This window comes from Ambystoma mexicanum, chromosome 9, assembly GCF_040938575.1.
Source record: "Ambystoma mexicanum isolate Mex_15411 chromosome 9, UKY_AmexF1_1, whole genome shotgun sequence".
Taxonomy (NCBI): domain Eukaryota; kingdom Metazoa; phylum Chordata; class Amphibia; order Caudata; family Ambystomatidae; genus Ambystoma; species Ambystoma mexicanum.
The window spans coordinates 1,132,449,592-1,132,463,691 of record NC_090931.1 but is presented as its reverse complement, the minus strand read 5'-3'; the positions used below and the strand labels follow the sequence as shown (position 1 = coordinate 1,132,463,691).

The window sequence follows — 14,100 nt, the reverse complement described above, 5'->3', positions numbered from 1 at the left end:
CCACTCTCTGGTCACCCTCTTTGGGTCCCCTCCCCGCACCCTCTTGTGAGGTTACAAATCTTGAGGTCATCTTTGACTCATCTGTCTCTTTCTCTCCGCACATCACAGACCTTGCCAAGAAGTCCAATTTTCAGCTTCACCTCTTCAGAGGCATTCTCCCTTTCTTCATCTTCCTCTAGAAACTCAATGTCTTCAGAGCTCTGGTTCTCTCTAAGCTGGACTACCGCCTTTTCCTTCCCTTCACCCTCTCCAACTAATCCAGAATAGGACTACACGACTCATCCTTGGCCTCAAGCACAGGGACTGCATCTCTCAAGCCCTAAACTCTTGCCACTGGCGACTGCAAGGATCAAATTCAAGACCCTTTGCATCATCCACAAGGCTGTCTGGGGCCTGGAACCTCTCTCCATCTAGCATTCGCTCCATAAATACCTCCTTGCTCGAGTTCTTCCATCCTCTAGATCCAACTGTCTGCTGGTTAGATGCTTGTCCAATCAGAGAGTGGGAGGTAAACCCCTTTCCTCGGCAGGAGTCTCCCTCTGGAATGGCCTTCCTGCCCCCCTCACACTTGAGCCGGATCCTCCCAACATCCGGAAATGTTGAAGACTTTTCTTTTCTCCTCCTCACCCCCTCACCCTCCACTCCTTCCCGTGCTAATGTACCTCTGCCACTACAACGGGTGCCTGGTCCCTTATGAGTCTTACAGTGGGCCAGGCCCTCCTTGACGAGTCCCCCAGCATCCCTTTAGAACTTTCCCTCTTGCACCCTTCGCAGAATACCCTGACCCTGGTCCACCCATTCTTCACACGTTTCCCACTTCCCCTGCACTTACCCTTGTGGCTCCCCTCAGCATTTGCTCCGCCCCAGAGCTCCCCTTTCCTGCACTTTTCCCCACTCTGAATCCCCGGCCCCTTTGTTGTTCCCCTCCCCAGCCCTGCACCTTACCTCTTTCCCTCCCCTACACTTTTATTTCTCTGCACTTGCACAGTAAGAACGTCACAAGGCCTAGTACGACCGTTATTGTTGTTTTTTCCCTATGTCCCCCCCGCCCCTTTTTTAGCCTTGTGGCGCCTGGAAACACTTGTGTATAGGCACCATTGAAATGCCCAATAAATAAAGAAATACAAATAAATGTGCCTTCCCTTTTATCTCCGTTTTCCACATCCCTATCAGAAAATTGGAAGCTATAGGAATTGCATGGCAAGACCTGGCCTAAAACTTTACAAAGTCTTGCTCATTTCACATGACGAACATGTTGTGCCTCAAAGGAGACATCACATAAAGAGTGCCTGTTTTGAATCCCTGAAGGGCACAACCAAAGGCCTTTTGGGTCACAAATCAGGGTCTATTTGGTTTACACAGGGGATCATGGATGGTCCAACAGGGTGAAGGAAGAGGTATTGGCTCTGTGAAGTGCCTCCTTCCCCTTGTCTGTCACATTCCCATCTCTAAAAGACAAAGCAGGGGGCGTGGCCTGGTGGAGAACTCTTCTTGATTTCACATATCGAATAATTTGTGTCAGGTAGGAGACATTTCTGCGGAGACTGGTTTTGGACTCCTAGTTGTCAAAATTAATGGTATTTTGGGACACACATGTTGACCAAATGGCTATATATGAAGGGGATTATGGATTATAAATTAGCAGCATTAAGGGGAAGAGGGATTGTAGACAAGTAAAAGATGTGAGCGCACACACCCCTTCTGATTTACACCGCACAAGCTGCTTCCTGAAAAAGTGTCGGAACTATTTTTAGCAGTGGAATGATATTTAAAAGTACCTTTTGGGCCCATTTTCTTTTTTCAGTTTCAAAGGCTTTACTATAAATCACGTACTCGTGTTACAGTGACGGAGCGTTTAACTCTGGGTAAATTCACACTGCCATTTAACCAGTGAAACTTCTATTTTACCATCCCTTCTCGCCTTCACTTGAGGAAAACCTGTTGAGATGCTTCTTTTCAGTGAAGCCAGTCAGAGAACACAGAACATTTAGAGATTGCTGCTGTAATTAGTTTTCCACCAACACATTACATGCGTTTTAAATATAATGTGTCCTTCATTTACACTTAATTGTTTACGGATATGAACAAGCATTGTCAATGCCAACAGTGTGTGCTTTTGTGTAGGCATGGGAAAGGCACTTGCAAGGCACAGCCGTAGTGCTATCAACTGGTGATTGATGGTATCCGGTGCAAAAGGGTGCGAGTACCTGGGCATTTAATATCAGTGCCTAGCAAATGCCTAATACTTATACACACGCCACAACTGTTGGCTTTGCCAATGCTGATTTTTAACAGGACTTCAGTGAAAGACATGCAGAGTGCTTATAAATCAAGTGGCTGAAGGCAGACGTGGTAAGACATTTTTCTTACACCAGAACTTCTATTAAGACCTCAACTCTCAGAAACAAATAGGGAAATTTGGGGTGACCAGGTATGCGGGCGACGTATCTAAAGATATACAAAAGGAATTAGGTCATTGGGGCTCATTAGGACCCTGACGGTAGCTGTGCCCTTAATAAGGGCACGGCTGCCGCTGGTAATGATTTTTTTTCCGGGGCCCAGAAAAGGGCAATAATCGGGTCATGCCGACCTTGGCGGACCCGGTTATTGCCCTTTTCTGGGCTCCGGAAAAAAACATTCCCCATTCCCATTCAAGCCACATAAATGACGGGCCCGTTGTTAGCATCCTGGACTGCTAGCGGGACCTGCTAAGGACGTCTGGTCTGATCAGGTGTTCCTTAGCGGGTCCCGCAGCGGTCCTCGTAATAGGGCAGCCCGTAATGAACAGTGCCGGTCCCGTACCAGCACCATTCATTACATGGCCGCCTGCCTCCTAATGAGGCCCATTGAGTCAGCTGCAGATGCTGGAACCCTAGGCTACCCCTGCCTAGAACAATGAAGAAGAAAATTCAGATGTGCCATATAAATGCGCTGACATATGACAATATAGAAATGACACCATCTGAATTTTCTTCATCAACTCTCAGAAGACTGCTCTGCAAAAACACTGCCGGGCACTTGAGTGCGATGTTTGATGATAAGGCTTGAGTAAAGCAAGCTCAAAGAGTTCCAATGAGGAGGTGTTTTGAGCCGGGAGAGGCAAGAACTGGTAGCCATAGGGATCAGCATGGCCATGGCAGTTAGTCGGTGGGCACATTACCAAACAACACCTATAGGCTGTGTCCCTCCTCATATGCCAATCCACCCTATCTGTACTCTATTGCAATATTTTCATCTTATGAATGTCACAAGAGACAATTAATAGCCCAAACTAATAATTGCTATCTGAACTTTAAATGTGTCTGGAACCTCAATATTCTATCAGAACACAACAATCCATTGACTAGTGTGGGCATGGGGGATTCTATAGTACTCTTGGGTCATGTTGAAGACTTCAATAATTTCCCTGAGTGGAGTTCTTCCAAATCTGGTTCCTCTCCACATCAATCTTTTAAAGAACAGGCCCAATCATTTCAGAAGGACTTTAGTGAAAGGAGGGGCTGTTTATAGTCTCTGTGATGGCTCTGTAGCCCCCGTTGCTCCATCTAGTAGCACCAGGAGAGCATTTGTATGTTCAGATAATTGTTCCAGCTTCATACAGCAGCTTTCCTCTCATGTGGTTGTCTTGTACATACTCAATGATACAGCTACTAACCTTTATAGATTATCAAGGAAAAATGCACTCTGAAGGTGCGGCAAGCCAGACTTGTGAGCCTTTTAATGCGTGGATTCTCCATATTGGGGTCTTCTAAACAGTGCAGTTATCTTTTAACTATCCTCCACGAGGGTGCTTTGGCAGTAATTATGGAATGATACAACTCACACAACCCTTCTGTCCGTATCTTGGAGTGGTCTACCAAGTTACTGGAAGCAACTTCCAAAAGACAACTGTGGCCTATTTGCAGAGGTTGACAGTTAATTAATTATTTTACAAGATCATGCATCTCCAAACAAAATGGGGACCTACTCAAGGGTGGTGGATTTTAAGTGCAGTGGATGCCCTCCTGAACTGGTAGACCAGAATTAAGGAACAATACGGACTCCAGGAACATATTGCCACTTTTCTTTTTACAAGTAAGTAGCATTTCTGATGGCTCCTGCCTACTGACCTTAGTTGATTTTATGCAAGGCACCTATAGAGTTACTGGAGGTGCAGTCTTTGCTCTACTGCTCTATACTGCTACTCACTATAAAAACCATTGATTACAAAACCTAATCATTCCATCAAAACGTTTTCTATTACTTTTACAGCCAGATTGGTTTCATGATTAGTAATATTTGTAAAGGTGCACTGAATGAACACCTATTGTTCTCTGGGAGCGCAGACAAGCACATAACATGTAGAACATCGCTCTTAACTTGCATATGCGCAAGTGGTCTTCTGACACCTGTCTCCTCTTTCCAATTAATAGGAGTGCGTTTCTTGCTGCGAAGGGATGATCTGCAATGTGGAGGTTCCGACCAACCACACCAATGCCGTATTTGCAGTAATACATGCTCGCAGGATATCGTCGAGTACAGTGGAAATAACTGGGGACCTTCTGATGCCTTCCATCGCCCTGTTCATAATTCTGCTGCTATGACAACCTGCTTCCAAACCGGATGCGAATCATGATAGTCTCCCAGAGAACTATGGACAAAAAGTGTCATCACTCAACATTGAATGTTTGAAAGGATTATGCCCTTGTATGGGCAAAATAGAAGGCGCATTTGCTGGAATTTTGTCCATTGGGTTTTTTCAACAGTTTGAGGAGTCGTGCTTTGATCCTTTAGCCGGGAAAATGTTTTTTTGGCTGCCTTTCCCCCTAACTACTGATCAAAACCTTCAAGGAATTCTTGACTGGATGTCATTGAAACCAAAACGTTATTTTACTTGCAATTAACATTTTTGAAATAATGGAGAAACACCATCATGCATGGATATGATTTCTGGAGCTTGCAGTTGTGAAAGCAGATACACGGCAATGTACTTTGCAGTGAGGTGCTTACACATGTATCGGTGTGTATAAACGATGAGAACTTCACTGTCTTCAAAGGAGTTTCCAGTGCCCATGATCAACCCACTGGAAAGGTTATTCCAGAAGAAGATTTGCCGTTCATCACGCCCAGACTGCACCCTCCCTTGTATTGTGTAATGGGTTCATCCAGACGAGAGAAGGTCTATTTGTAGTGGACAGTCCTAGTGCTAAATGTCGGAATTTGTTTACAGGTGGGCATTTTAGTTCCAAAATTGAAATGCCACGCACAGGTGTTCTTTTGGGGCTTGTACTCTACGTTCAGCACACCACTGCATCACTACACCCACGTGCATGCCATTTCTTCCACGAGTTCTTACGTTATTGCCTGATTGTGCAAGATGAGATGTAACGATCAAGGAGAACAAAAACAGTTTGCCCCATGTCTGAAATCGGTATCCACATGTTTGAGGTCTTGTGTTGGTATTGGACGGTGACCGCCTGGGGCTGTGTTGGGTCGGTTTTCTTGCAGAGTATTTGTTTGTACCTTTAGACTATATTTATTCTCTTTCGTGATTCAAGTTCATCTCTGCTGCCTCTTAATTCTCTGCTTTCCTCGAGTGCACGTTTGTCTGTGAGTCGCCCATTAAATGTATGATCATGTTTCCAAAGCTCTTTATTTCGTCATTCCATTCTTTCAAGACTTTGAGGCAATTTACATCCGTGCTAACATGCTGATCATTGGAAAATGTTTAATTTTGTCAGAAGGACACATGCCGACTGTATTTCCATTCATTTGTTGAAAACAAGGAAACATTTAAATATCAGCCACAACATACCAGTGTTTACCTCCTAGGGCATTAAGACATTGTATCTATTGTGCTTTATTTAAAATTGATATGGAACTATCTTCCGAGACCCTGAGCATCCCGTTCTAGCTGTGGACTAATGGTGCTTTTATTTAGTTATTTTCTTTATTGGTCACTTGTTAGGCGCTTATACAATTAGCAGAACTGTTTCAAAGCGCCAACAGGGCAACAGGGTGGGGACAGGGGAAGGTAGACCATGAATTACAAAAGGATAAAGCATACAAACAAATGATGAGAATGAAGGAAGGGGAGACACGCCTACTATGCCTTGTGAGTGTTCAGAATGTGCAAGTGCAGAGGGGAGGGAGGTGAGGGATAGGGGCTCTGGTGCTCATGGAGAAGTGTTAGGGGTGTGAAGTGCTTAAGAAGAGAAAAGGTAAGTGCAACCTCCCGTGGGGAGGGTGAGCCTTAGCAAGTGCAGTGAATGCACAGTGGCTGGGATGAAGATGTGGGGGGTCAGGGTCCCGAGGATACATAAGGGCCCTGCACATCAGTCACACTACTGTATGATTAGCAGGGAAGGGAGGAGGAGAAGGAAGAGGTAAAGAGAAAAGGCTTTTTCGGAACTTGAGGAGGTCTTGCTGAAGACGTAAATAGGAGGGAGGTTATTCCACAGGAGGGAGCATACCTCTGATGATCACAGAGTCAAATGTCTATATGTCAAACATCTATATGTTCCGACTCTTATGGATTTACATGCTGAGATTGGAGAATACTGTCAGATTACACCCGATGATCATCATTACTCCTACTCCTCCTGACTCCTCCCATTCCATATTGTTTTCAGGTGCTCCACTTTCCCAAATCAATACCCCACTCAACTTACCCATAATATTGAATTGATCCACAAATGCCGTATAAACCCCAATGTTTATGGCATTACTGTGTTCATCTGAACTTGCTACTTCGAAAAACTGAGTATGGCTCTCATTGGTTCACACTAATACAAGATGTTCATCACCAAGTCCAGATATACATTCCTTTCCAGGAGAAATCATGAGCTTTTTAATGATCCTTTGCCTTGTTGTGCATTTATCCTGAATGAGTGATACTGCATATTATTTCACACTAGTTACCAGATATTGTTGCTCGTTCTGATGGGAAAACGTTCTCTGGAGATCATTTGTGTTGCTGAATTATACAATTGAGTACTAGTAGTGTTTCTAAACCATAGTTTATATTTATTAGCCAGAATTACAAGCAGACAATCAACAATATGATGTATACAACACTGTTTCTTTAACCAAATCATAATCCTGGAAGCATAAATAGGATACCCTTTTCCCACCACCTAACAATACTTCACAGGGCAACCTTTCACTTGGGGCAGAGGAACATCTTGAAATGCAGAGTAACATTTTATTTCGTAGATGCGTTTGGTAAGATATATTCTGACTCTGTGAAGATACGTCATTGTACAATTGTTTCTAATAAGTTATGAATAGATTTCTCACATTCTTTAATTAGAAATGCAGATTATACAGTGAGGTGGAAGGTGGAACCCACAGGCAATCGTTTCAAAGACTACATTACATTCAACACTGATCAATTCCATTTTATTTTCATCTACCTAATGATCTTTATGATGTCCACATAGAAGTGTTCAATGACTAATGACTTCGAAACTGTCCATGCTATCTCAATTCCAAACTTGTGTGAATACGGGCACTTTGTGGAGGGCACTGGAATCATGTGCTACAGTGTAAATATGCTGATGTGAAGCAATGCCTTCTGCATACCCCGGCTTTCTCCACTTACTTATTATTCCCTATGTGCCAAATCCTTCTTTTTCTTTTCTATTTTTTCTTTTTTACAACAGTCATCCGAAAAAAGAAAATAACGTTTGACGTGGTTACAAAGGAAGCATAAAAGTCAATAAGTAAAGTCAGGAAAAGAAACCAAAAAAATATGGTTGTTCAGATAGAAAAGTCCAAGCAGAAACATTTCACAGAGCAATGTAAGACCAAACATATGCCTGCTTCAGCGAGTAAACAGTCTGTGGGAGGAACCTGAGATCTCACAAGCTCTAGTGCACCATTTAAACATGCAATTAGAAAGGCCTATGCTGTACAGAGCAGCTCCAACCTGACCTGCGAGCAATTCCTTTTTGGAGGCGATGTGACAAATCACTGAGGGTATTCAGTGCTATGACGACACAGGTTGGCCCTACACCAATCAACAGCCAGACAGGAGTTAGCGCTCAATGCTCAGGTGTGGGAGTATCTCCAACTGTAACGGGTCTGTAAATGAGTCGATCCGTTTTGTGTGCTGAATGGTTTATTCCACCAACTGAACATCTTTGGGAATGCACCAGGGTACCACCAAAAACTGCAGGTCCCACCACACCTATATCATGCTGGCAGCAAACAAGGCTGCCACTGCCTTAACGGAATGAAGCTCTGTGGCAACCAGGCTTGAATTGCGGGGAGCCCTGCACCTACAGCTCCTGCCCCCAAGGTTTCCACCAGCTCTTGAGCTCCCATGACAGCCTCTCAGACTTTCCTGCATAGCAATTTCTCCAACGCCGCCACACTATCACCTCCACGCACACCAGGGCATGGAGCAGCACAGTGATAGGCCGACTCCACCACCTCTCTTCCACCTCCTGTTCCAATGAGCTTCTGACTTGCTGATGCCAGATGCCCTCTACCAAGATCCAGCTATCATCTCCTTCCTGCAGGTGCCCCCCCAGCACCGATTCTAGAGAGCAAAGACTGACATACCTCCAATAAATACAGGATTGTTTGCTAGACACACAATATAGTAAATATCAGAAAGCTAAGTGTCAGAAGAAAGCTTGGGCTGAAAAGTAAACGACTAAACTGGCATGGATATTTTTAAAGTATTGCTCCAAGATACTTTAACATTTCTAGCTATCCTGTAATCATGTGTACACTATCATTTCTTTGATGTACGTTAATAATAGACACCTTTCATTTTGTGTTTTGGGAGAGCCCATATTTATAGGCTCCTGACCTTTGATGTTAGAAGCAGGAATAAACCTATTTTGTTTTTTAAAATAAAAAAAAACATATAATTCTAGGAACATTACTGTGTTCCCGTGCCTTTGCTAGGGTCAAACTGAAGGTAGGTAAAAGGAAAATGGTGGGATATGAGGGCTGGATCTCGTGCAAAAACATAACGTTTTTCTCATTCATTGATACCCAAATAACTCTGATATTATGCGCAAATAATTGTCTCTATCCCTATTCCCTTACAGATACATCAGGGACCACATCTTTGAAAATAGCCTCTGATGTATTCCCATCGCAAACGCATCACCAGAACCGAGCGGTTGCCTATGCTGTTGTAAATTCCCCAGTGTAGTTCTTCCCTCAACTTCACACTTTGTTGTGGGGCAGCCCCGAGATTACGCCACACAAGCTGGGGAGTGTTGAAGTGCCCTGGCTAACAAGGATGCAACTTTTGTTGGGGTTTCCCAATGTTATAATTTCCACTAGGTGGGCCTACAGAAGTGACACTGGTGAGCAGTAAATAGGCTACATGTTCTATTTGACCTTCATTCTAGTGCAGATGGATTTGTAAGGGTGCAGAAAGAGGAGACTGACACAGAGGTTGCATAGTGATTGCTATACACTTTTATTAGCATAGAAAATATACAGAAACTCTAACTTTCCCCATCTCTGTATGGTTTTCCTGCCTCAATGAAAATACTAAAGGGGTCTGTCAGAATGTCCTTGCAAACTAAAGAGCCAGCCTTCCTGTGTCAAAATCTCTAATTCTGTCCCTTACACTTATATCTAAACTAGAAGGTTGCCACTATGTTCTTGGTCCAGGAGAATGACTCCCTTCTCCTGAACTGTGTGGCACAGTTCTGGTTGCAAGCTCCTAACCAGGAGGAATGACTCCTTTCCCCTGGTGCCAATACGTCACAAAGGACTGCCAATCCTATAACAGTCTGTATCGCAAACATTACTGTTTTTTCACTCCAGGGGGAATGACTCAATTTCCCTGGATCACTTGTTCCCACCACAGTGTTTGTCTTGTCAGGGAATTGACTCCCTTCCCCTGGCCTCAAGGTTTCATACGCCATTCTCTCAATTGTCAAGAGAATGACTGCCTTCTCTTGACTGGCTTTTTCCAACCTGGGGGAATGACTCCCTTCCCCAGGCTTCTTGGCCTTCCATATGGATGTAGTACTACCAGGAGAATGACTCCCTTCTCCTGGTATCTTGCTTTCACAGTCACTTTACCCTCATCGATACTCGGGGGGGGGGGGGGGGGGGAATGACTCCCTACTCCTGATGAGCCTTGTTTCACTGCTTTCCTTTTTTCTCAACAGGTCATATACAAATCGGACCCTTGACCCAGGTTTCCCCAGTATCGCCCAATTGGTCTCCTTGCTTGCCAAGTACAGCCACGAGGAAGAAGACCTCTCTCCTTGTTTGGGTACAGGTCCCAGACCCATATTTTTCTGTCCTTGTAATTTGGCAGACTTTGTTCACTCACCTGCCAATACTGCCACACGAACATGACTTATCTCTCTGTAATTCTGAGGGTTCCAGACCCTTCTTTACTGGTTGTTGGGGTTCTCCTTACCTCTCTTATTGTTCTCGTGTGCCACCTTAGGACATCTCTGCCCCTCTAATGCGCCTGTAGCCACTTGCTCGCTACTAGGCCGTGAGGGAGCTGCCGCCTGGTGAGTGTCCCTGCACCCCCCTCTGGCTTTCCAGTAACACCCGTTGCCTTGCTCCGGGACTTGGCACCTTGCTGGAGCTTCCTGAGGCTGGACAACTCCTCTCTGCTTAACCAGGCTCTTTTCAGGGGCATCTGTGGTTGTCCATTGTCTCCTGTTGTCGGGCTGCTCATCTTCCTTCTTCTGAGCAGTAGTCAGGTCTCCGCTCCTGTGAGGCCTTTCAGCAAGTCTTACGGCTCCCCACCTGCATCCTCCCTTCCACGTCAGTCCCTGGACAGGATTCAAATCTCCAGGGCTGGAGATTCCTTGCACCTGATGCCTCCTTTGGCTGGATTCAACAAAAGGTCTAGTCCTTTGTCGACCTCTATACTTTGTTGTAAGCAGGTTCTTGGTAAAAGGGTTAATTCCTTCTGTTTCCCAGTTGTGAACTTAATCATTCTGCGAGGCCAACTCGTCTCAATCCTAGATGTACTTGGGTTTAGCATGTTCTTTTTCATCCCAGTATTTCCCAAATAGACAAGGTCTTGAGTCCTACAACAGTACATGTCTCTACATGTCTTCTTCTAGAGAACAGAGAGTGAGGATGTGTGGTTGTGGTCTGATGTCCCAGGCCATAGCCTAGATGGTTGTCCCTGTCCCCAGAAGGGGAGTATCTCCCCATGAGATCCTCCCACTGTGTGGCACATCCAGGAGGCCTGCTGGGTAGCAGCCTCAGCACCCTGGCCTCATGGGAAGGGGCTCCCCCTTAGGGAGAAGTGATGTCATCTAGGAATTCATCAGACTGCAATGAGTACAATAAAATCTCTCTACATTTTCTATAGCTTGCACAATGGATCTACTACTCCCTATCTACTGCCCCCCTATAAGGGGCCTGCCAGCACAATATCTCTTCATTGTACTAACACAGATATTAACCATGAAAGAGGAGACACCAGCCCAAAGGTCTGAAGCCTTGCTAGTGTAGACAAAGCTCCAGCTTGCCCTCAAATGGAAATGAATAAGCAGGTCCTATAACAGTGATGTGCGACTATGTAAAAGTCCTGGATGTGTCTTTTACTCTAATTCCCCCTCAATGTGCTGAAGTGCTACTGCATCCAAATGATTAACCCCATAATAAAACCAAATACGACTTCACAAATATTAAAATATCAAATCTAAAAATGGTACTGACTGGTGCATTTGTATTAAAATAAACCTCTAAGAGCACTTGATTTGGTGCTAGGCATGAAACCTTTTCACGATGCTCTCTCTGCTGGTGTTGGCTCTATTGTCTCTTACAGCATTCGTCAGGATAATGTATATAACGGGCACATCACCATTAACTGCACATGACTCATCTCATATTTGAGGATTTTTCTCACAAAGGATGACAGGATGCCAAAAGACGTACTTTCCCAACCCCATTGGTGCCCAAGGAAAAAAAGTATTTCCTATTTGCAGAACAAGACTGATGGAAATGGAAGAAAGGTTGAACATTACCGACTGGTTTGTGAATGCTTGCTGTATCTGTAGGGATTTTGATAGGATACTGTGGAGGATGGCAGCACATACAGGGTTTTTACTGTTGACCGTGTGTGAACTTCTCCACATAAGTATCTGCCAATGTTGGAAAAGTTAATGGCACCTCAAACCGCCCAAAATACATGCTGTGGGTGACTGTGATGATTCCAGATTGTACGTTTTTATGGGATTGGAGAATCAAGAGCCTAGACCATAGCCCTTAGCTCACTCATTTTAGAATGACCCCTGTTCAGTACTCAGGCTTGATCGAGTTGAGGTATCATTCTTATTGGTGTTAAGGACATGAACGGTAAAGCAGGGCGGGGTACGTTAGAGGATTGTGCTGTATGTTCGGCCACACTGTTTTGTAGGTTTGTCACTGGTCTCTGTTATCTCTCCAGAGGCAGTGCTGATATGTAGAGTATTATAAAGAAAAAAACAATGTATTAAATATGTTTGTCATTTTCAATATTCACAGCTAGTGAAATCAGATGTAGCTGTTTTGCCAAGCAATATTTGTTGACCTTATTTATATATATTCCTGACATGGTTTTAGCTGGTATTGAACAAACTTAGCAATCATACACTGAATTGTCTTTTGATAGATTCCTGTGAGAAATATGCTTTCATTTAAAATCTGTCCCTGCTCTAATTTAAAAACCTGCCTAGTAGATTGATTTTTAAATTTGTATCTTTTATTTTAATTTTGTCTGTTCTTTAAATAAATAATTTCTATAAATAATGTTTCTCCATGATTCTTTTCTGATCTGACTTCTTTCATATCTGTCTGGATTCTGTTTCAGTAATTTATTGTGTTCAACTTTTCTCAGTTTTTATAAAAATATGCAGCCAATTTTTAAGAAGAGTAATTTAAACTATGATTCTAAATGGAGTGATAGCTTGACTTTTTACTTGCTTGTAAATTAAGAAAACATATATACATATATATTTCTGAGGCTTCTGGATCTGCTTAGATCACATGCTATGCATAGGCCGACATCTAGTGGTAGCTGCGGAGTATTACATTATTTGTTTTTGAAACTCGAAAAGGGACGTCAACGGGGCGTGCCAGTAATACTATCCCTAGTGTCACGTTGCATGTACCCACGGTCCTTCACGCGTCAATGTCCCTCAGATTGTTTTTTTCCGCCATCGTATTCAGACAAAAGTTGCGGAGTTCCTTCTTCTGGCTAACCCCTCTACTTATACAAAGTTTAAATTTAGACTTTCTTTCTATTTTTTCGATGGCCGTACACCGCAAGATCTCCGGTAATGGCTTTCAAGGACAAGATCATTCGTCAACAGCAACTACTCATCTGTCTCGACAAACTTTGCATCCTATCTATGCCCCAATAGGCCTCGGCCCTGCACAGTAGGTAGACCGGGGGTGGGGGGTCATAATCCATCTCATTTACAGAGTGCCTATTTCCCTATAATTCCTTTTACATCTCCAAGCTGCCATTTTTCCATACTATGGAAACCATACCATTTAAATGTTGTCCTTCCTGTAATAGGACATTTCCCTGGAAGGACTCATGCAGGGTGTGTAATCTCTGCCTTCCTAAGGACCATTCTGAAAAACATTGCAAGTCCTACAAAATGTTTTGGGGCAAAACACTAAAGCACCGGAAAACTAAACTCTGAGTCCACCACGCCATGCAGGCCAAGGCCGCCAATGACGTTGAGGGAGCCTCCAGCGATGAGAGCATCAGCGTCCTAAGTGACGCCGAGGGTGATTGGGCCCCCGACGGTTTTCCATGTGTGAGACCCCGACTCCAACAGGCAGACCAGTGGCTCTGCTACGGAGACAACACCTGGTGGCGCAAGTACCCACACTGCATGCCACACTAAACACACCCCCATGGCCGACAGTTGACCGTATCATCGACCAATAAGCCACACTCAGTGTCGAAGGGAAGGTCCGAAAAGTCCCTGTCCTCTGGGCCATCGCGATCGCCATATGACAGACCCCCAAAACAGACGCTGAAGTCTGTTCCCGACACCGCAAGCACATCAGACAAGTCCTCGGGTACCGGCGACTGGCGAAAGATTCGTCAATGGCTCTTTCTAATATTTTAAAAAATGAGAGAACTCATTAAAAAACACATCTCGACACTCT

General features: G+C 44.2%; 1 protein-coding gene across 4 annotated transcripts in view; it reads left to right on the top strand.

The window, feature by feature from the left end:
• Positions 1-5,630, top strand: part of LYPD6B (LY6/PLAUR domain containing 6B) — a 474,724-nt gene extending 469,094 nt beyond the window's left edge. For 3 of the 4 annotated variants that reach the window (XM_069616499.1, XM_069616500.1, XM_069616497.1), the window contains one exon: positions 4,413-5,630. In XM_069616499.1, coding sequence (XP_069472600.1) covers positions 4,413-4,583 — 171 coding nt within the window. In that variant the 3' untranslated portion in view covers positions 4,584-5,630. The remainder of the gene's footprint in view (positions 1-4,412) is intronic. The other variant, XM_069616498.1, reaches the window with a different exon arrangement.
• Positions 5,631-14,100: the final 8,470 nt, after the last annotated feature.